At 38.7% G+C, this 24,350-nt stretch overlaps 1 protein-coding gene across 1 annotated transcript; it reads left to right on the forward strand.

Moving 5' to 3' along the window:
- The first annotated feature begins 6,221 nt into the window (after positions 1 to 6,221).
- On the forward strand, positions 6,222 to 22,777 carry LOC133303205 (uncharacterized). The gene is made up of 9 exons (XM_061503083.1): positions 6,222 to 6,508; positions 9,347 to 9,426; positions 10,071 to 10,229; positions 16,561 to 16,774; positions 17,973 to 18,059; positions 18,141 to 18,280; positions 18,907 to 18,987; positions 19,103 to 19,167; positions 22,746 to 22,777. Exons 1-9 carry the CDS (start codon positions 6,341 to 6,343, stop codon positions 22,775 to 22,777), a joined length of 1,026 nt encoding a protein of 341 aa, XP_061359067.1. The 5' UTR covers positions 6,222 to 6,340.
- Positions 22,778 to 24,350: the final 1,573 nt, after the last annotated feature.

Here is a 24,350-nt window from a genome sequence, read left to right on the forward strand (position 1 = left end):
AGTCCTTGTTATTTAACAGAAGGGACCATTTTGGTCCCTAACAATATTATCGGGGGTACAAATTGGTCCCTACAACAGTTCTTTTAATATGGTCACCTAAAAATCCAGCACTGTAAATTCCCCTTATACATGCTAATATTATTCATGCTGATTTGAGATTGTATTTTAATTTTTATTCACTGTCATTCACATACAGGGACTTGTCCCAGCCTTGAAGGAAATTATGCCAGGTTCACACCACAGGTTCTGTGTACAACATGTATGGAAGAACTTCATCAAGCAATGGAAGGATAAAGAGACAAGAGGAATTGTACGGGAATGTGCTAGATGCACCACTGTTCCCCAATTTGAGAAGGTCATGCAAAGGTTGAAGACTCTAAATGAACCAGCTTGGAAGTATCTTGACAATATACACCCTTCAGCATGGGTTAAAGCCTATTACAGTCACTGGCCTAAATGTGACAACATCACGAATAATATGGCTGAGGTGTGGAATGCAAAAAACCACTTCCTCCACGCTTGAAAAGGCCTATTGGACGTCCAAAAAAGCATCGCAAGAAGGATCCAACTGAAGAGCTTATGAAGACCAACAAGAAGCTTAAGAAGACTTACACAGTTCAATGCTCCAAGTGTGGTCAGACTGGTCATTATGCCAAGACATGTAAGGGACCTGCTGGTGGATCAAAGAAAAAAACTAAACCGGTTAATGTTGAAGTTGGCCAGTCAAGGTCAGTTGAAGAGATCCTCATCAGCATGAGTCAGGGCTCTCCACCAGAGACAAGCAGCCAGCATGCACCAAATGCAGCTGAACCAAGAGCCAGCAGCCCACCACCATGCAATCCTGCTGAGGCAGTGACCAGTGAGACAGCAACTGCAGCTAGCAGTGGCACCAGAGCCAGATTCATGAGCTTCATGACTACACCAGGACTCAGGCCACCTAGGCCAGCCCCACATAACTGAACATGAATTGTAATCACTGACATTAGGCCAGTTCGAATGTCTTAGGAGGCATTTTTTTTTGTTATTAGGCCATTAGCTTGGAATTGTAATTAGGCAAGTTTTTTTGGTTTACTTTGGTTTTGGCCCTGTTTAAATTATTCACCAATGACTTTTTTTTGTATGCCTCTGGTTATGGCCATATTAAGTATGAACACTTTGTTTTTTGGGAATACATAGTGTTCCTACTTAATGGTTTATTATGTCAGTGCCAATTGTAAGTACACAGTCATGATATCAATGAAATATGCTTTATGGATTACTAAATCTCTTATGTCATTACTAGTTTGGAATTGCTGTCATTGATGTGAAATGATTGGAAGATTATGTCAGTTTGGTTACTATCTGTATTCACTGTCATGATTGTTTTCTATACTGTCAAACAGTACTACTTTTTGATTCATTGCTTGTCTTGTTACAATATTTGTATGCTGTGTCATTTTGGGGTCATGTGTAAACATACCTGAATTCTGGGTTCCCTTTTATGCCTTATAAGTCCCCCACAATTTGGGTCGAGGACCATTTTAGTCCCTGTAATTTTTTCCTATTGGACAAATAGGTCCCTAACAAATTCATCGAGACCCAAATTAGTGCCTGTAACACATGACAGTAAGACACATGACAGTAAGACCAAAGGGGCACCAAAAGCTGTTACCACAGCAGCTCATTCCCCCCTTCTGTTTAATTCCCTCAATCCTTGTTGTTATGGCATTCCCTCAATCCACAGAAGCTCATACAATCTTTTGACATTTTATTTGGCATTTCAAGATAACTTAATACTTAGCAAATTGTGCTTTATGAACAATCAATTTCAAGGACATTAACCATTTTAAGAACAATCAACATCTCATTACATCCCAACAGTGGTCTTTCCATTACAGAGAAGCATACATATTACAGATTAAAAATGTGCATTTCACTCCACCCTACTACAAAGATATAAACATATTACAAAGACAATGATAATGGATCAACTAAGCCCACATTTACATAATGGAGCAGCTTTCCTTCTTCCACTACTGAACCCAAACGAACTACCTAAGCTCCCCCTTCCAGAAGACATAATCATGGCATAAACACAAAGTTCAACCCTAAATCGAACAGTATACACCCACCTTCCCTAAACCGTCAATCATTTTTCCTAAACCGTCAATCAATTTTCCCCAAATTCATGCGTTCAACCTTCGATTCGATGCCATGCTTTCTGGTTTGAGTTGAACCCTAAACCCTAAACGACGACGTTTCTTGTATGAAAGAGAACTCTGTGTCCAACGTGGCTGAGCTTACCCAAACGACGTCGTCCAACCACTCCACGTGGGCAACCGCATGTCACTTAACGTGACACATCAGCACCGTCACTCACTCCGTCAATTTTCATTTGACAGAAGGACTAACGTGGGACCTGTTTGACATTGTTGGGGACTTTTTTTTGAGTTTATTTTTCTTAGGGACTAATTTGGCCACCGCATTTTTTGTCAGGGACCAATTTGGGTCTTTACTATATATATATATATATTATTTTATATCTTATTCATTTGAAAAATAGATAAAATATATTAAAGAAAAGTGTTGTTGCACAGACTCACATTTATTATTATTTTTTAGTACAAAGTTGAAGTTCACTTTTAGCCCACACTAAATGGTCCAACCCCAAGCCCAATCTCAAATTAAAATGAAACCCTAATTTTATTGTTTCATTGATTTGAGAAGTGCAGCCGCCGTCTACCATCACGAGCTCGTGTCACCAAACCAGCGAGAAGGGGCAGCGCAAAGAGCTCGTGTCACCGAACCAGCGAGAAGGGGCGGCGCAGTGGAAAGCAGAGACAGAAGTCGTGGATCTGCAACAACAAGTTAGAAATGAAGTGAGGCCGAGGGCAACGCGAGGAAGACGAAGAACGAGGCGAGGAAGAAGAACGAAGCACTCTTGGCAACGACGACAAAATGCTTGATCGTGGTGATTGATTTCAAAAATTTTACTTTTTTGCCACTTGACCGTGTTCGACACGGTCAAAATCGCGTGTCGGGATGGTCAACGTGTCTTAAAATATTGACCACGTGTCAGACACGTGTCAGAGCGTGTCGGAACGTGTCGGTGTCCGACACGTATTTTTTCAGATAAAAAGCAAGTCCGTGCTTCGTAGGCCAAAAGCAATAATCTAATCGATTAACTTGTACTGGTTTAGTCGATTAAATATTGTAGTCGATTAAACCATTACAGGTTAATCGATTAAATTATTGCTTTTGGCACCCCATTCTGTTTTTTTTTTCCCGGATTTTTTAGTCTTCATTGAGACTCTACACTCATGAACTAAGGTAGTTTGACTTGGGGAACATAATTTGTGACACAAAAAAGCAACGTGGACATTCAATTCCCAAAACGTGTACGTATTGATTGAAAACGTTGGTTTAGGCGAACCAAAACTTGGTCAAATCATTTTAAAGACCTATTACTAACCACGCAATTATTTTCATTCTTCGGCAACAATGCCCTCACGTACCAAGGACAACCATCGTTATGGTGTCGACACTTCATCACAAATCTATGCTCATCACTTTTTGCCACTGCAGCAATACGGTGAGCCTTCATACAATATAATTTGACTGCATGTTGCATTTCAGATTTACTACGAAACTTCTGGTACAAATATAATGGATCCCCTAATTACTAGCCACCGTGCAAGTCATCGTCACCATACAATATCTCCGTCTCATCATTAAGGTGGGCCCAATTAATGAAGGAATTATGTGGGCTTTCGTTCCAAAATGGCTCGATCTCAGAACCTTCGTCAAAATTTAAACTTTTTCGTCAGTACCAATGATAACACAAATATAAATTGTTGATTTAATACTTTAAATTACTATCTTACCACTGCTAACAGGTCAACACGAAGTGGTGGCATAACCTGGGAACTTAGGTTTCCTGAGTTTGTGTCAGTGTCAAAATCACCCTCTACGTCCGTATCTGAGGTGTCACCTAGCGGAATAACACTCTCAGGTTCACTGTCCTCATCACTGTCCATATCCTTCTCGTGCTCATCCTTATCTATTCCCCTTAGTGTTATCTGACTTATGACAAGTGCAGGTGCAGATAAACCGACGACTCTGTCTTCTTGACCAAAATATTGTTCACTTCTTGTATGCATGAGTGCAGATGAAGATTGACCACAATCTATTTCAACATATATCTCAATAAAATTTTGAAATTTTTGGTCAACAATTGCATCTATGACACATTTCACATCTTCATCGTCACATATATCGTTACCAATGTAGAATATAGCATCCTTACCAACTGTAGACTCTACCCTGACGATCATTCGCTGAACGCATTGGCTGCCTTGTAGCCCTAATTTTTGGTGAATTCTCCCCTTAAGCTTAATGTATATAGTGCCCCGTTTGATTTTCAATATTTTTGTTTTTCCTTCAAATTGAACACCATTGGGGCCTTCATAATGCTTTTCATCATAGTAGATCATTGTAACATACATGTTTGGACTTGAGCTCATCTTTCACACAAATTTGGGAGTAGGGTTTGGATTTTGGGGGTTTGAGTTCAGATTTTGGGGGCAACAAATGAGAATATAAGTGGAATGACAATGATTTCACAATATTAAGGCTTTAGAGATGGTGGGATGAAATGTAATCATGATGGGAAGGATCACAGATGACAAACAAGAGAGATATTGGTTTACAAATCGTTAATATTTGAAACGAGACCAAGAAAGGGAAAAATATAGGGTTTCTGTCGCGATTTAATCGACTACATAACAATTTTAGTCGATTAAATCTCCCCTAAATTTAATTGCCTAAGAGGAATTTTTAGTCGATTAAATTTCGGTCTTCATATTTTCTGTATTTTGACCATTTAGTCGATTAAAAATTCATCTTAATCGACTAAATGGGGGCAGGATGATGGATAGTTTTAGGGAAGGGGAAAATTTATTATTAATTAATTAATGAGGGACAAAAGGGTCAAAAAAGTCTTTGAATAAGAATTCAAAAGATACCAAATTTTGTTCTCTAAATAACACAATCCCTATACTTTTAGTAAATGTCTGGTTATTTTTCAATTAGCAAAGAGCTTCTAAAGGGTTATGGGCATGCAAAGATTGCGTAACAATAATTTTCTTTAATTAATAAGTATTTTGTTCATTGTACGAGTATTTTTACATTTAAAAATAAATTAAAATAAAATATTTAAATTATAAAGGAAATCTGTATAACATTAGCTTTCAAATAAAATTATAAAAAAATTATATTAAACTAAAAAATTTAAAATTATAAAGAATATACGCATTGTTTATTTAAAAGAATTTAAGTTTTAAATTTTAAACAAAAAATTTAAAAATGATATATGCTAGTTTTTAAGAAAAAATATACCAAGAAATGAAATAAATTTTAAGAAAGTGTGCGTTAATTTAATATGTAAAGATAAATTTCTTAAAGAATCTTATTCATAAAAATATATATTTAAGTACATGGGAGGTTATAGTTACTATTTATTTTTCTTACTACTTCTTACTATTAATTCGTAATCGTTGATTCCCGTCAATTTAACAGTTGTAATTTATTAGGTCATATTTATTAATTAATTATTAATTTTCAATAAAGTATAACCGTATGAAAATCAACAATTAAGATTTGATAGTAATTCACTAAGTAAAAGGTTTAATGCTTTTCATACAAACTGGAAATAATTAATTTTTTATACATACATAAAAATTAGTTGATTTTTTTTTTCTTCGTTTTTCTCATGAGGCCTCACCCACTTTTATATGTATGTAAAAGAAATTAACTCCATCAATTAAATGAAAAATAGGTATCAAACAAACAAATAAGAATATAATATGAAAAATAGGTATCAAACAAATAAGAATATAATATGAAATCAATTAATAAATTAAACAAATTTAAAAATATCTACATAAATTAAAAAGGAACATATAAATTTCAAATGGTAAAATTATATATCTCAGAGAAAAATAATTTATATAAAGAGGTAATCTTATTTTTAAAATAAAATGAATAATTTATTATATAAAAGTAAATAAATGACACTAATCATTCGACGGTGAAAAGGAAAAAAAATAAAATTCCCGTTCAATTAAAATTAATAAGCAGAGCAGGCCCAAGAAGCCCAGGTCAGTCGGTGGACTCGTGGAGACACAAAAGTAAGGCGCGCAGCCCAGAAGCTACAGAGGGGTTGGGGGGTGGTGGTGCAGTTGGTTTACTTTACCAGAAAGTCACTGCTACTTTCACCGCGATCGAACGAGTCGAGGGGTTCCCTCTTCCTTACGGAGAAGGAGAAAGAGAAAGAGAAAGAGAAAGAGAAAGAGAGAGAGATATGTGGGTGTTTTACCTGATCTCCTTGCCCCTCACAACGGGGATGGTGCTATTGACGCTGAGGTACTTCGCTGGCCCTGACGTCCCTCGTTACGTGCTTTTCACCGTTGGATATACCTGGTTTTGTTCCCTCTCCATCATCATCCTCGTTCCTGCTGACATTTGGGCGGTACTAACCATCTCATTTCTCCTTTCTATGTGTGCTTCTTCCTTAATACATTTCCAATTTGGTTCTCCAATTCACGGCTTTCCTATTGTTATTTTTCTTCGCCTCAATTTTTTAGATGTTTACGTAATGTTTAATTTAATGCAGTGTTCTAGGGTTTCTCAACAGACTTTTTAAGAATGCTTTGCCTGCTTAGCTTGCTTTTATAAGGCTCTCTTAGGGAGTGGATCCTCTCTCATGTGTCTCTCATGTGAGAAAGTAGTCATGTCATTTGATCACAACCCCTCATTGATGATGAAATAATGTATAATTTTTAAATGAGTGGTTGTGATCAAATGACATGACCACATGACCACTTTTTCACATGGGAGGATACACTCCCGCTCTCTTCATACATCCCGAGGGTTAATCATGTTTAGGTTGATGTGTGATAGCTCTAAATACAAGAATGGATTAACAAATGAGTCTTTCTGGGAAAGTTAGTCGCATTTAATATCTGAACAACATAAAATATATTCAATACTTCCTTCTTTTAGTAAATAGGAGGATTTAAATATGGGGAATTGTTCTACTTACAACCTATTTTTGTTTACAACCTTTTACAACTATATCTTAAACGTTGATTTCTGTCAATCAACTATTATTATTCATTGTGAATTAATAATTAATTAATGGGTTTGATTTGCGAAAATAATAACTGAACTCAATTAAATCATTTAGCCGGGCATGAGCTCCCTCCTTGCTTTCTTTGCTTTTGGTGAGTTATTTTATCCTTTAGTGGAGCAGAACAGACAGCGCTTACCCTCATAACATCTATGTTAGCCTTTCTGCATAAATACAGTTAAAACACCTTGATCAGCAAAAATCAACGGTTAAGATATGATTGTAAGAGGTTATAAATGAAAATAGGATATAAGTATAACCTTCCCCTTTAAAACTATAAACATGACTAGTATTCTTTGATTGACATTTGTAAGTAGTGCTTACTTTGTAAGAAACTTAAATTTTGGTAACCCAAAAAAATATTTAATAATTTATTCGTTAAATAATTAGGAGGATTTATAATATAATTTTGATGTATTGTTTTGATAGTGTAATACAATCATCAATAAATGTCACAAACCAACGTGCTTTAGAGATATTAGGAATGGAAGATGGTTTCCATATGTCACTATATGAACCAAATCAAATGGCGAGGTACACATATTATTGCTAATGGGAAAAGTTACACGTTTATGTTTGGCAAACTCACAAATTTCACAATGAAAGTTGGAAACATCAAAATTTGACAACTTGGAATGATGGGTGACCTAATTGACGATGATGAAGCTGATTCCGAAAGCGCATAGAAAAAGTGGTTAAACAGAAAGTTGAGATTTTACAAATGAGTAACCCTCCGGTTCTCAATTATAATAATCAAAATCACAAAATATTCAACTCCTAAAATAAGGGTCTTAAGCACCCCTTTATAGACTAATTACAAATTGATCCAAAATTCAAAAATCCTACATCCTAAAAATAATAAAACTTCCTAAAATAAATATAACAGTAATTAACCTCTAAAAATAAATAAATAATTGCAATTAAATCATTCAAAGCACGTCCCAAATCTTAAATCTCAAATCATGCCAAATGTGTTGCTTTCTTTTCCTTGCTAGATAAATCACAATCATATCTGCTGCTTCATTTGAACTGTGATTTGATCGCAATTTGTTATATTTCAAATTTCTGCTTCTTTTAACAATTGAGCCATACTTATTGGGCCACAGTTCTGATTGATTCCGGACTTCTTGAATCGATGGCTGGGCCATGTGCAATGGGCCAACCGTAAGTGCATTAAAGCCAAATTTGCCTTGAAAATCATCGGAACTCTTATAATCAGCTACAAAAACATGTCTTGGCATTTCAAGGAGGCCATCCTTTTCTTTAGCAATTCCAATCATCCTCCTCTTCGATTCCTTTTCTTGGAAGGTACAATATGATGGGTTAAAGACAAGTTCACAACCTAGTGAATTGCTTGGCTTAAAACAAACAAAGCACTCTACATCTAGTTATATTCAAAGGCAGAATAAATACAATAAATTAAAGGGATATGATATTGTGCCTACCTTTTTTCATGCCTATTCTACCTACTCTTTTACAACACCATTAGATCACAATCTCAACTGATCTTTACCCTTTCTCTCTCCTCTTGAGATTGTGATTTAACGGTGTTGGAGAAAAGTAGGCATGAAAAAATGGTAGGCATATTATCTTATCCCTTTAATTAATAATGACTCTAAATAGAGCTGAATTTCAACATCTCTAAACTCGTAAAACATATAACTCAAAACATAAGAAGAAGTAGCTCATGAGGCATACGAGTCCACCGCAGATCATTTGATATTACCACTCTACAAAAAAAAAGTCTTCACCTTAGACGGAGTCTTAACCTGTTAACCTTCCAAAAGGACTTGGATATCGAGAAATTCTGAACTGCTGGATTTCATATCTGAATCTCAAAGAAAGATTTACTTTATTTAGCACCAGAAATAGTGTAACTTTATTATAGCCTCTGATTTATGACAAAAATACTGTGCTACCTCCATGTCGTGGACAAGTCAGATGTATATGACCTTTTATGTGTAGTTAAGTTTGTTATTTCCATTTCTTTTCTATTTTCTTCAATTTGATATGTCCTTGGATAATATATTATATTTATTATTTCCATCTTCCAAAAAGCTTATTTTTGGAACTTTAAAATGTTAAATGAAAATGACAAAGAAATTTTTGGATTATGGAAGAATTGTATGTGCAATAATTTCATTCATATAATGATGGTTCTTTCTTTAACACATACAGACAATATCTTCCCACCATGAGAATGGAGGCATTTCTTTCTTTTGGAGCTGGTCATATTGGAGCACGTTTTTGCTTACTTGGTACGCTTCATGTAAAAGTTTTTATTACTATGTCTGTAACATTTTCAACACCTTTTGTCTATTTCAAATGAGTTTCTGTAAAGGCCAAGTTTAGCTCCACATGGCGGATAATGGTCCAAGGCTTTTTTGTGCCCTTCTGTTTATCATGTTACTGTTGCTTTGCTTTCTCTTTGCTTGGCAATGAATCTTTCCTCCAGGTTCCTTGTTTGAGTCAGTGAATTATGTACTTTGTCATGTATCTGATGTGGAATGGGATTAAGCTGAAATGACTATTTAATGTGAATGTCTATGATTTTAATCAACACGTAACTGATTAAATCAATATTATTTTCTTCTGGTTGGTACTAGAATTTGGTATCTCTCATTCAATTTCTTGACTATATGTAATGCATGCATGCATGTTGACACTTTTCTACTATGGAACTGATCTATTAGTAGTAATGAATGACAAAACATAATCAGTTATTTTGCATACTTGTAAAACTTGGATGATTTTGTATATTATTTATAATTTGCTTTATTGTTACTTCTCATCTTTTCATATGCTTTCCTACATACTAAGCATTGCAAGGAAGTAATTAAATAGAATTACAGATCAGAAATGCAAATTTGCTCACGTATTTAAGTTATGTTGTCCTAAGCAGGGCTGTCGTGCCCCTTATTCAGGGTTTTGAAGATGCTGGGGACTTCACTTTGTCTGAAAGATTGAAGACTAGTGTACATGTTAACTTGGTCTTCTATCTAATTGTGGGATCCATTGGCCTTTTTGGACTTATTCTTCTCATTATAATGCACAAGTTCTGGTTGGTTCTTATCCTCCTAACCTTGGTTGTTTTGAACTATATTATAGATCTTAGCTGCTTCTAATTATCTCTTAAGATATTGCTCCCTACAGTTTTCTAATTAGTTTATATATATTATATATATATATATATATGTGAAGATTCTTATTCTCACTTAAAGAGTTCTATTATTTCCTCAGAAGCCACACACATTAACAACTAATTTCTTCTTGAATATTTACAGTGTCATGTGGACATGCTTTTGTTAGCAATGTTTGGCTGTGTTAGAATATATTAGATATGATTAGATATGATTAGTCTGATTAGATATGATTAGAGTCTGTAATTATTCTGATTGTATTAGGTCTGGGCCTTTCATATAAGCCCATTAGAGTCTCTATATATTGTAACTCTCTGAATTAGATCAATACACAACATATTACTTTATATTCAAGTTGGTACCAGAGCTCTTTCGTTCTGGGGACCCTCGCTTCCGCTTAGAAACCTTGTTTTTGCTTTAAAACCTAAGTCCACTGCTTAGGAGTCCTTTTTCTTGCCGTGCGTCCTTCTGGCAAGCCATCTAAGGCTGTAAACAGGCTCTGAGTAATTTTTCCAAACGCGTCAGCACCTCCGACGGCCACCAGAACCACTGCCCGCCACCAGAATCACTGTTCAGGCCACCAGAGACTTTTTCCGGCGACTTTTCCGACCAAACTTCACGCGATCAGGACCGTCTCTTCCCGGCGACCAGGTCTGTGGAGGTCCGGTCAGCAACGCACCTCCCACGCGCTCTCACGCGCCTCCTAGCTCCTCTGCGCGTGGGCCTCACGCGCCACCTTCTGCCGGGGCGTGAGCCCTTTTTCGGCGGCTTTTTCCGGCCGGTCTTGGACAGAGAAGCTCGCCTTCTCCTGCTCTTTCTGGATCTGTGGTTGTTTTGGTGTGGGTTTGACTTTTTGCGCGCACCCCTTCTTGATCGGTGATCAGGTTCGTTCCTATTTACTCGGTTTATATCTTTCTGATTTCTTATTATGGCAGCAGATGGTTCTGTTCATTCGGAGGTCAATTCTCCACCTCCTCTTGTCGAAAATTATCCCAATATTATCTCTACCAATGTTGGGTCCATTACCTCTTCAAAATTGAAGGGTTCTGTTAATTACAAGAACTGGGCCACCTCTGTTCGAGTTTGGTTCTTTGGACAAGGACATGGGAGCCACCTCACGACTAAGTCTACTGATGTCCCTAAGGAGGAAAAGTCTGATTGGGAAAAGATCGACAACCAGCTTCTGAGCATCCTCTGGAAATCTATTGATTAAGTTGTCTTGGACATCTTCTATTCGTTTCAAACTTGTACTGAAGTGTGGCAGGAAGCAAAAAACCTCTACACTAATGATGTTCAGTTGCTTTATTTCATCATCTCTCAGTTTATGGAACTGAGCAAATCACCCGACATTCAGATGGAGACATATGTTGGCAAGAGTCGATCTTTGATGCAGGCATATTTGGATATGTTGCCTTAGCATATCGGAAACAGGTGGAACGCCTCTTTATGGTTGCCACACTGTCTGGCCTCCCTGAAGAATATAATAATGTCTGGGATACTATCTTGACTAGTGGGGAGCCTGATCTTTCAATGACGTATCAGCGTCTTCTGAATCTGAATAAGAAATCTGCTCCTGCATCATCTTCTGCTGTTGATTCTACTGCTCTAGTTTCCCGTACTGACTTTCGCGGGAACATTGGAGGTGGACGTGGTCGTGGTAGAGGCCCGGGAGGACGTGGTCCAGGAGCCCCAGGAGGACGTGGTCTAGGAGCCCCAGGAGGCCCAGTCGGACGTGGTCAGCGACCTCGTTGTAATTACTGTCAGCAACTTGGTCATTATGAGGAACGTTGCTACACAAAGTACCCTTACCTGTGACCTTCTTATGCTGCTAATATAGCTCAATCGGATTTTGCTTCAAATGGTACAGTTTCTCTCTCCTCTGAAGACTATGCAGCATTCCAGACTCTTCTCAGAAAGGTCTCTCCTCAGTCTCAGGCTTCTGCTTTAGAAACTGGTAATCCCGTTGCTTGTGTTTCTCATTCTGCATCACTTGGCCCTTGGATATTTGACTCAGGTGCTACTGATCACCTCTGTGGTAATAAGGAACTCTTTTCATCCCTTACATATTCTGATAACTTACCCTCTTTTACCCTTGCTGATGGCACTAAGGCTCCTGTTCATGGAATTGGACAAATCGTTCCAACCTCCTCATTGACCTTAACATCTGTCTATTACATTCCTAACATCCCTTATAATTTAATATCTGTTAGTAAATTGATCAACTATCTTAACTGTATTGTCACTTCCTCAAATCATTCTGTTTCTGTGCAGGACCCGGGTACGGGGAAGACGATTGGAGTGGGCTGTGAGTCACGGGGTCTGTTCTACCTGGTTGTGCCGAGTCCTTCCGTTGCTTGTTCTCTCACAGAATCTCCACAACTCATCCACAGTCGCCTCGGGCATCCTAGTCTTTCCAAGTTACAGAAGATGGTTCCTCTTTTGTTTGGTCTTCAGACTTTAGATTGTCAGTCATGTCAGCAAGGATAGCACATACGCTCCTCCTTCGCTAATCGAGTCAATAAACGAGCTGATGCTCCTTTTTCAATTATTCATTCAGATATTTGGGGTCCTAGTCGTAGTGTGTCTGTTTTAGGTTTTCGGTATTTTGTTACATTTATTGATGATTTTTCTCGTTGTACTTGGATCCATTTAATGAAAAACCGTTATGAGTTGTTTTCTATTTATCAAAAAATTTCTGCTGAAATTCATACTCAATTTGGTGCCTTTATTCGTATTTTATGTAGTAATAATGCTAAGGAATATGTTTTTGTGGACTTTTCTAATTTCTTAGCCAAACAGGGTACTTTACACCAAACTACTTGTCCTCACACTCCACAACAAAATGGAGTAGCTGAACGTAAGAATAGACACCTCATTGAGACTGCACGGACTCTTCTTATTCACATGTATGTTCCTCTTCACTTCTGGGCCGATGCAGTCCTTGCCTCTTCTTTTCTCATCAACCGTATGCCTTCATCTGTGCTTGATAATGACATTCCTTATCACTTATTGCTTCCAGATGTTCCTCTCTGTCCTCTATCCCCACATGTCTTTGGTTGTACCTGTTTTGTTCATGATCTCACCCCTGGTAAGGACAAGTTAACATCCAAAGCTTTTAAATGTATTTTTCTTGGTTATTCTCGTCTTCAAAAGGGTTATCGCTGTTATTCTCCAGATCTTAAGCGTTACTTAGTTTCCGCTGATGTCACTTTTCTTGATCAACAACCCTTTCATTCTATCCCATCTCAGTTGTCACAGGTTGATCATGTTCTTTCTGTCCCTTTTCTTGACTTTTCTTTGCCAGCTGCAGGTACTTCTATTCCAGATAAGCAACCTATTGCTTCAATACCTGCGGACCGTCCACTTATCACTTATCAGCGTCGTAAAACTGTGCCTCCTGTCGACTCGACTCCTGCTGACTCATTGCCCCCTGCAGTTGATTCTTCCCCTCCGGATCCTTCACCAGAGGCTCTTCTTATTGCTCAAAGAAAAGGTACACGTACTACTCGTAACCCTTATCCTCTTTATACCTTTTTGAGCTATGACAGTCTTTCTTCACCTCATTTCACCTTTGTTTCTAGTCTTTCTTCTATTTCTATTCCTAAAACCACAGGTGAAGCACTTTCCCATCCAGGGTGGCGCCAAGCGATGCTTGATGAGATGACTACACTTCATTCCAATGGCACTTGGGACCTTGTTTCTGCTCCTCCAGAGAAGTCTATAGTTGGTTGTCGCTGGGTGTTTACTGTAAAAGTTGGACCTGATGGTCATGTTGATCGACTCAAGGCACGCCTAGTTGCCAAGGGTTTTACTCAAATCTTTGGCCTTGATTATGGCGATACATTCTCTCCGGTCGCTAAGATGGCGTCAGTCCGCCTATTTCTTGCCCTTGCTGCTGTTCGTCACTGGCCACTCCTTCAACTTCTTCATGGTGATTTGCAAGAGGAAGTTTACATGGAGTAACCACCTGGTTTTGTTGCTCAGGGGGAGTCTGGAAAAGTGTGTTGTCTTCGAAAATCCTTATATGGTCTCAAGCAATCTCCTCGAGCATGGTTCAGTCGCTTCAGTTATGCCGTTCAGGCGTTTGGCTTAATCCGCAGTAAAGTTGATCATTCTGTATTTTATAGGATTACATCTCGTGACAAGTGCATCTATTTGTTAGTCTATGTTGACGACATCATTCTCACCGGAAGTGATCAAGACGGAATTCGTCAGTTAAAACAGCATTTATTCAGTGCATTTCAAACAAAGGACCTTGGGAAGCTGCGTTACTTCTTGGGAATTGAGGTGGCGCAATCTAGACAGGGCATTTCTATTTGTCAAAGGAAGTATGCCTTGGATATCCTCGAAGAAACTGGTATGTTGGGGAGTAAACCAGTTGATACACCCATGGATCCTAATGTCAAGTTATTGTCCGGACAGGGGGAGCCGTTATCTGATATTGTGGACGTTATCGGAGGCTAATTGGGAAGCTCAATTATCTTACTGTGACTAGGCCAGATATTTCTTTCGCTGTTAGTACGGCCAGTCAGTTCCTTGATTCCCCTTGTGATTCACATTGACATGCTGCTGTGAGGATCCTCCGATACATCAAAGGAGCACCAGGAAAATGTTTGTTGTATTCAGATCAGGAAAATACATAAATTTGTGGTTATTCAGATGCTGATTGGGCAGGATCACCCTCGGACAGGCGCTCTACTTCCGGCTATTGTGTCTTCTTTGGAGGAAACTTAATTTCGTGGAAGAGCAAGAAACAACCTGTAGTTGCTCGGTCTAGTGCAGAAGCTGAGTATCGTGCAATGGCAAATACTACCTGTGAGTTAATCTGGTTAAAGCAGTTGATTCAGGAGCTTCATCTTTGTGAACAGAAACAACCCATGACACTCATCTGTGATAATCAAGCTCGCTACATATATCCTCTAATCCTGTCTTTCATGAGAGGACCAAACATATAGAGATTGATTGTCACTTCATTTGAGAAAAGATTCAATCAGGAGAAATCAAGACTGCTTTTGTCAACTCCTCTGATCAACTAGCGGATGTCTTCACTAAAGCTCTTAGAGGTCCTCGGGTTCAATACATTTGTAACAAGCTTGGTGCTCACAATATACGCACCAGCTTGAGGGGGAGTGTTAGAACATATTAGATATGATTAGATATGATTAGTCTGATTAGATATGATTAGAGTTTGTAATTATTCTGATTGTATTAGGTCTGGGCCTTTCATATAAGCCCATTAGAGTCTCTATATATTGTAACTCTCTGAATTAGATCAATACACAACATATTATTTTATATTCAAGTGGCTGCGTACTTCGACATGACTGTTATATTCCAAAACTTTGTGCCTTATAGATACATCAAACTCTCTTTCTCTTGCTTTTCTGTTTGTGAATAATGAGGATTTGTTTAAACCATTTTTTATGGGACATCTGACATCTGTAAAGGCATGCATTTATTTGCAAGTGAGATTTTTATTCAACGCATGTAGTTTGTTGACATCTTTGCGTTTAGTATTAGAGGCTATCACATTGACTCTAAGGACATTTTTAGGAACCCAATTTGACATTTTGCCAAGATTGTGTTTATAACAGTAATGTAAAGAACCATTTCAACCAAAAACCTTAAGGTGTTAGGTGAGGACCTTTTTAATGGTTTATATTATTCTCTAACACACCCTCTCACACAAGAGCCCTTTAGGCTTGAAGCGTGGATTATTGCATAGGCCCAATTTTTGGTTTACCTTATGCTAATTTAATTCCACTAGTGGGAGGTGGTGAGGATCAAACTCGTGACTTTGTGGTCACTGAAGCTCTAATATAATGTAAAGAACCATTTCAACCCAAAACCTTAAGGTGTTGGGTGAGGGCCTTTTTAATGGTTTATATTATTCTCTAACAAATAAAGTTGAATCACAGATCATGGTAACCAAGTAGTCCCAGGGTTTCAACTTTCAACACATATGGAAAAGCCATGGGGACGTTTTGGAAAGTCCTGGATTTACAAAAGTACATATAAGTCACATCTTTTTAGTATGCTGAATCAATAGCTTGTACAGTTTTTCAAGTCAAGGACACCTAAATGCCTGCCTTCTGCCCAGTTACTTTATATTCTTTGACCTGATTGTCATGGTTTTTGAACATGCAATAAACCTTCTTTTCTTTTGTATGTGTATACTTTGTTTTCTGGTTTCAAGTGAAGCCCCACTTTGTTTATAAATAGTTTCTAGTTGGTTGATTCTTCTATGAACAGGAGTGGAAGTTTTTCAGGATTAGCCATGGCTTGCTCAAATACTTTCGGACTTGTTACTGGTGCATTTCTTCTTGGCTTTGGTTTAAGTGAAATTCCCAAAAGAGTTTGGAGAAATGCTGACTGGACCACTCGCCAGAAAGTTCTTTCCCACAAAATTGCTAAAATGGCTGTCGGTCTTGATGATGCTCACGAAGAACTTTCAAATGCTATTGTTGTGAGTGGTCCACCATACATGTTGTCAGTAAAATTTCTTTTTTAGTATTTAATTTTTATCTTTTCTGTTTTCGCAGTCAGCGTATGCAAGCTTGAAAATTTTGTTAATCTCTTCCTTGCAAGCAAAATAAAATAAGAACTAATTTTTCTTGATTTGTGACTTGAGTCTTATTCTAATAATAAACTTACAATGATACCCGTCCCCCTAAGGCTGTGTTTGGATTGATGGAAAGGGATGGAATGAAATGACATTAGTTACTATTGTTTGTATTGTATAAAATTGGGTGGAATGGAATGGAACATGATGGAATCCATTCAGTCCCATTCCATCCATTACTTCTATTTTACTTCTCCCTGATTTGCGAGATATAGGATGGAATGGATCCAACTTATTGTTTACTAATTTTTCTACCATTCCACTTATTTCCCAAACAATAGAATGGAAACTTTCCTCTATTCCATTGTAAAATATCCAAACAATGGTCTGGGAATTTTACTCCATGCCATCCCATTTCATTCCTTTCCATTCCATCTTATCACATCTCATTCTATTCCACCCATCATTATATATCCTAACATAACCTAAGTTGTCTTCCCCAAATCCAGTTGGCTTATGTTTAATTTCTGGACACACTGGAAATACAATAATTTTGAAACTTATAGACATAGCAGGGTGGCATTATGTAGGTAATTTGGAATCATGAAATTCTGCATTCATGAAGCTGAATTGAGTTTGGCATCTGATGCCTTGCTCCTGCCCTTCTCTTGGTACGATTTTGTCTCTTATCAAGAATACTGATAAGTTGTTTGTGGCTAATTTTTGCAAGTTTTTAAGGAAAGTGTTGGTGAAGGACATCCCAGTTTCAGGGTGACTCCATCAATTTTAGATGTCTTTTGCCATTTTCGGTGAAGTATTACTTTTCATTAGTGTTTTGGTGTTCTAGTAAGAACTATCTCTTGAAGACGAATTGTCTCTATGTCCATAAGAATGTAATTTGGGACTTGATCAGTTTCTTTTTGTGGAAGATCTCATGTGCATTACTTTTTTCTTTGCTTATGTGGGTATGGGGAAGATGCAAAATAGAAATGGCTCTATACAATTTAGTTGAACTTTAGAGTAACCCTGTTTTTAAAACCTGATCCCCTTCCCAACAAAAAAATAAAAAATCTTGAGGTTTAATGATGGTTTATTTCTATAGGTTGCTCAAGCCACATCCAACCAGATGTCCAAGCGTGATCCTCTAAGACCTTACATGGATGTAATTGATGATATGCTAACTCAAATGGTATTGAGCTTACATTCCTAGATTAAAGATTCTGATTACGGAACTTGGATCTTTGTTTGGATATAACCTTCAAGTTTCCAGTTTAGGGAAGACCCATCCTTCAAACCACAAGGTGGCCGATTTGGGGGAAATGATATGGATTATGATACTGATGAGAAGTCAATGGCAACACTAAGACGCCATCTTCGGGGAGCTACTGAGGAGTACTACAGGTATAAAAGGTAAGCAAATGATCAGCTTAGTCTTTTAAGTGGGGTTATTCAAAAAATTGTACTTGAATCCTTTACAGCATCTGTGAATGGTAAATTCAATTGTTATATTCTTCCAAGGAGGATAAACACCTAATAAAGCAATATGCGTTTATTTTGTTCATGTTAATGACAATGCCTACTGTTTATTGATTAGATTAATATTAAAATTCTCTCTCTGAAATGGTCCGCGCACATCACTTTGTTATTATTTTCTTTTTAACTATTCACCTATGATCAGTTTTAGCTTTCCTGCCTATCCTAGCTTCTATTAATAAGAAAGACCTTGTAAATGTTGGCGCACTGATGGTATCCGGTGAGGAAATATATTTCTTCTTGCCACCTGTAGGATGAGCATCGAAGAGTTCAGGTCATAGAAAGAAAACATTTCACATACTCAATTATTTCAATGTTTAGAATCCATAAAAGCTAATGATTAGTTATTACTTCTTTTTTCTCATTGGCATTGTCTGGCACTTCCACAACAGTCTATTGACTGGATATATTTGGCAGCTTGATTATCTTCTTGTTGTTCTTACTTTTCTCACATCCTTTCAACTAGGTCTCTCAGAATTTTGCTTATAATGTTGCTCTTGCAGTGAGTATATGACTTATGTATTAGAAGCCCTTGAATTGGAAGATACGATAAAGAATTATGAACGCCGCAACTCAACTGGATGGTTTGCTTCTGATTCTGTTTTATTTTCTGCCGTTTTTAGCCCCATTTCAATATCGTATGATATATTAAAGGTTGTTCCAGCTCACCTTACACAATTTGTTATGCTACCATTTCAGGAAATATATTTCAAGTATTAGACCTGCTCGGACTGGCAAGTTGGGATCTGTATTTGATACTTTAGGTAATTATAAGAATTACTCTTAACCTATTTGTTCTTAACTTCACTAACTTTTTTTCCCCTGCAACTGGAATTGTATTTACTAGTTTTAATTTGTACTGCTGCTTCTATTAGTTTACCATGAGGTCTTCTGAACATGCTACTTTTGTATATATCGATTATAAATAATGCACGATACTCTACTTGCTCTTTAACTTCCTATGTAAAAGGAGACCTTCAGTGTAATTCTATTTTATATTTTTATGTTGTGGTGTATGTTGAAACTGACGGTGCTTGGGAGAAACTGTATATCTTGTTCACACATTGTTCATCTTATTTGTACTATGAGTGCATTAAGTACTTGAAGCAATCAGGGATTAATTATATAAAGAACCTTGGAATACACCACCCCAAAAGCTAGCTCAAAGGGTGAGAATGTCCAAGGCCTTATAAAGGCCACATTAGTTGCCCACATAATCAATGTGAGACTATATATCTCAACACCCCCCTCACACAAGAGCCCTTTTAGGCTCTGATACTATATAAAGAACCTTGGGATACACCACTCCAAAAGCTAGCTCAAAGGGTAGGAGTGCCCAAGGCCTTATAAAGGCCACATTAGTTGCCCACACAATCAATGTGAGACTATATATCTCAACACGCCCCCTCACACGAGAGCCCATTGGGCTTGAAGAGTGGACAATGCAACAGGCCCAGTCTACCTGTGCTAAGAAACGCCACAAGAGAAAGTGGGGGGCGGCGAGGCTCTGATACCATATAAATAACCTTGGGATACACCACTCCAAAAGCTAGCTCAAAGGGTGGGAGTGCCCAAGGCCTTATAAACTCCACATTAGTTGCACATACAACCAATGTGGGACTATATATCTCAACACGCCCCCTCACACAAGAGCCCACTGGGCTTGAAGGGTGGACAACATACAAGCCCACCTACATGTGGAAATTCCACTACAAAGAAAGTGAGAGGCGGTGAGATTTCGAACGCTCTGATACCATGTTAAAGAACCTTGGGTGTATGTTAAGAACCTTGAGTTCACCACCCCAAAAGCTAGCTCAAAGGGTGGGAGTGCCCAAGGCCTTATAAAGGCCACATTATATATCTCAACACGCCCCCTCACACAAGAGCCCTTTGGGCTTGAAGGGTGGACAATGCAACAGGCTCAGCCTACCTGTGCTAAGAAACTCCACAAGAGAAAGTGGGGGACGGCGAGGCTCTGATACCATGTAAAGAACCTTGAGATACACCACCCCAAAAGCTAGCTCAAAGGGTAGGAGTGCCCAAGGCCTTATAAAGGCCACATTAGTTGCCCACACAATCAATGTAGGACTATATATCTCAACAAATTACAGATGTAATTAACAGCTATAACTACAGTTGCAATTACAGTGTGCTAATATGCTAATGTGCTAAATATGCCAATGGATCTAGATAGTATTCTAACATTCCTCCTCAAGTTGAAGCTTACTAAGCTCTCAGCTTGTGACAAATAAACAAACAAAAAATGGCAAGATTTGAAACAACTCACCTCAACTCAACCAAAGAACCTATGCAAGTAGCACTCGCATCGGCAGTGTTCTTGTTAGAGATGTAATATGAAACCATTCCTGTTAAGGAAGGAGGAAGCGAGAATCATTTGTTGAAATCTGTGTCTGGAGTATACATTGGATTCTGGATTATATAGCTAAAAAATAATAATGACAAATATCTCTGCTATCCTAACAACCATAGATACATGATTCTGGTTAGTCTATTCAATGAACCCAGGTACTATTTACATGGTTTCTAACACTCTCCCTCAAGTTGGAGGTCATATATACCAAACTTGTTACCTATGTAGTGTTACGTCACAAGGACTGGAAGTTTATTTCCGGTGAAAAAAAAGGGCCAAAACCAAGCTAATATATTTCAAATTACGTTAGCTATATTGCAAATGGTGTTATCTCAATTAATTTATCTGAATAAGTTAGTTATATTTCAAATTATGTTATCTCAGTTAGTTTGTCTTAATCAATTAGTTTATGTTTATCTTAATTAGTTAGTTTATCTCAAACTATGTTATTTGTTGGTTAGATTCAAATTAGTTATTAGTTTATCTTAATCTGCTGGAACAATATGTAATCAGCTATAAGAAAGCCAACTGACTACATTGAAAGTAAGCAATTACACCTCTGAGTCTCTTCTCTCCCGATCAAAGTCTCATTTGCACCTCTCTCCCTCATAGTAGTTAATTGCGCCGCAATAGTGCCGCGAGCCGCGCCGTATGGGCGTTGCGGTGCCTCGCCGCAAGAAATCCGCCGCGCCACAGCAGAATGCAATAACGGCCATTGTGATTGCATTTGAGGCCATATTGCTGTCATAAGGCAAAATGTCAATTTTATCCTAAATTTAAATGTGTAACAGATAAAATTTAAGGGTTTTTTAGTCTATCCGCGTCTGTCTCTGTCACTTCTGCTATCTCTTCCTTTAAAAAATGTTTATTTTTGTCATATATCTATTCCGCTATTTCTGCAACCGCAACTCGCTATAACGCTATAGCGTTTTTCGGGGTTGGCCGCGACATGCCGCTATCCGCATTTGATAACTATGCTTTCCCTTCTCCTCTGTCTTCCCTTGTCAATTCTGTCAACAGCTAAAAATTCACTTAATAACTGGTTCTTTCATCCAACCATCACGCCTTCCACCTGTTCTAAGAACAGGACAACCAATTCCAAGATGTATGGCAACTAGCACTAGCTAGTGATACGGCTGCCACCGTTGCACAATTGCACCAAGAATTCCTTGCATTGTGCCAAGATTTCATTGCATCTCAGGCCAATGAACTCACTGGTGAGAGCTTCGTGACACTTTTGGACCAACGTGACCAACATTTTTTGCAACCCTTCTACTGGAATCCGTCACCCATTTCTCCTCATCCACTCATCTGACAAGCAGAATTCTAGGCTGCAAACCACAAACGACCACAACTACAGATGAGACAACACTGCATAGTCTATCATTATGCCTTACATTTCCATGCATTTCTTCTAAGGACCCGTTTGTTTGGCTGTTCAACGTCACCTTCCGGCTGTAGTCCTGCATTTTCAACGCATCAGAAAATTTTTCCAGCCATCCAAAAATCTTCAGGTGATTTTTTGGGGCAGTTTTTATCGGATTTGAAGCAGCTCAAGTCTGGCTTACCCACGTTGGTTTTGCAGCCAAACTCCTTCACACATATTGCAACCCTTCAATCTTGTTCTGGCACGTGAGAGCGCTTACAAGCTCCGTCTACACCCGATCCTTCACAGATTCATGCACTACACCCTCCTCAGGGATTTTTTTTATCTTCGGCCAATTGTTCTTGGTGTTTTCGGCACTTTTTCAAGCATTCTAGCTCTTTCTGGCACTTTTTCCGATGTATTTAGACCTCAATTCAGCATTCTTCCTCATGTTCTGTAAACCATTCCAATGGGATGGATAATTTTGCCCAAACTAAGGCAGCTTCTTCTGCTCCTACTCTGGCCATTCTGAGTGCTGACTATGAAGCCTTCCTTCGCTTTAACGCTGTTAGAATATTAGATATGATATGATTAGATTTGATTAGATATGATTGGATTCTGTCTTATCCGTAAATAGTCTGACTGTATTCTGACTGTATTAGGATTAGGTTTGGATTAGGTTTGGGCCTTACACTTAAGCCCATTAGGGTCTCTATATATTGTAACTCCCTGACACAGATCAATACATAACGTATTCTTTTACATTTAACTTGGTATCAGAGCTATTTCGTTCTGGGAACCCTCGCTTCCGCTTAGAAATCTTGTTCTTCGCTTTAAAACCTAAGCCCACTGCTTAGGAGTCATCTTTTCTTTGCCGTGCGTCCTTCCGGTAAGACATCAAGGGCTGTAAGTCCTCTCCAGGCATCTTCTGCACGTGTCCACATCCCCAAACAGTCACCGGAGCACCATCAGCCACCGTCAGCCACTGTTCAGGCTGCCGGAGTACTTTTCCGGCGAGTTTTCAGTCTGGAACGAACGTGAACAGAACCCTCTCCTCCCGGCGACCTGCTCTGTGGAAGTCCGGCCACCATCGGAGTTGTCACGCGCTCTCACGCGCCTCCAGTCTTCTCTGCGCGTGGGCTTCACGCGCCACCTTCTGCCGACGCGTGAGCACTATTCCGGCGGCTTTTTCCGGCCGGTCTTGGACAGAGAAGCTCGTCTTCTCCTCCTCTTTCTGGATCTGTGGTTGGTTCTTTGTGGGTCTGACTTTTTGTGCGCACCTCTTCTTGATTGGTGATCAGGTTCGTTTCTCTTTATTCGGTTTGTATCTTTGTGATTTGATACTATGGCAGCAAACCCTCCAATTCATTCGGAGGTCAAGTCTCCATCTCCTCCTCTGAGAAATTCTCCCAATATCATCTCTACCAATATTGGGTCCATTACCTCTTCAAAATTGAAGGGATCTGTTAATTACAAGAACTGGGCCACCTCTGTTCGAGTTTGGTTCTTTGGACAAGGATATGGGAACCATCTCACAACTAAGTCTACTGATGTCCCTAAGGAGGACAAGTCTGATTGGGAAAAGATTGACAACCAGCTTCTGAGTATCCTCTGGCAATCCATTGATCCGATTGTCTTGGATATCTTTTATTCATTTCAAACTTGCACTGAAGTGTGGGAGGAAGCAAAAAACCTCTACACTAATGATGTTCAGCAGCTCTATTTCATCATCTCTCAGTTTATGGAATTGAGCAAATCATCCGACATTCAGATGGAGACATATATTGGCAAGAGTCGCTCTTTGATGCAGGCATATTTGGATATGCTGCCTTACCCTACTGATGCTACTGCATATCGGAAACAGGTGGAACGTCTCTTTATGGTTGCCACACTTTCTGCCCTTCCCGAAGAATATGATAATGTTCGTGATACTATCTTGACTAGTGGGGAGCCTGATCTATCCATGACGTATCAGCGTCTTCTGAATTTGAATAAGAAATCTGCTCCTGCATCGTCTTCTGCTGTTGATTCTACTGCTCTAGTTTCCCGTACTGATTTTCGCGGGCATATTGGAGGTGGACGTGGTAGAGGCCCAGGAGGCCGGGGCCCAGGAGGCCCAGGAGGACGTAGCCCAGGATGTCGTGGCCCAGGAGGCCCAGGAGGTCCAGTCGGACGTGGTCAGCGACCTCGTTGTCATTACTGTCAGCAAC

The sequence above is a fragment of the Gastrolobium bilobum genome, unplaced genomic scaffold, assembly GCF_033153095.1.
Source record: "Gastrolobium bilobum isolate Gb01-03AN ecotype WA unplaced genomic scaffold, APGP_CSIRO_Gbil_v1 utg38178, whole genome shotgun sequence".
Taxonomy (NCBI): Eukaryota; Viridiplantae; Streptophyta; class Magnoliopsida; order Fabales; family Fabaceae; genus Gastrolobium; species Gastrolobium bilobum.

What these genes read in the sequence shown, in the direction of transcription:
- LOC133303205 (XM_061503083.1), top strand. Translation starts at nt 6,341, where the DNA reads ATGTGGGTGTTTTACCTGATCTCCTTGCCCCTCACAACGGGGATGGTG. An exon ending in TTCCTGCTGACATTTGGGCG is followed by an intron (nt 6,509 to 9,346) that starts GTACTAACCATC and finishes TAACACATACAG; the next exon opens with ACAATATCTTCCCACCATGA. An exon ending in AACTTTCAAATGCTATTGTT is followed by an intron (nt 16,775 to 17,972) that starts GTGAGTGGTCCA and finishes TTATTTCTATAG; the next exon opens with GTTGCTCAAGCCACATCCAA.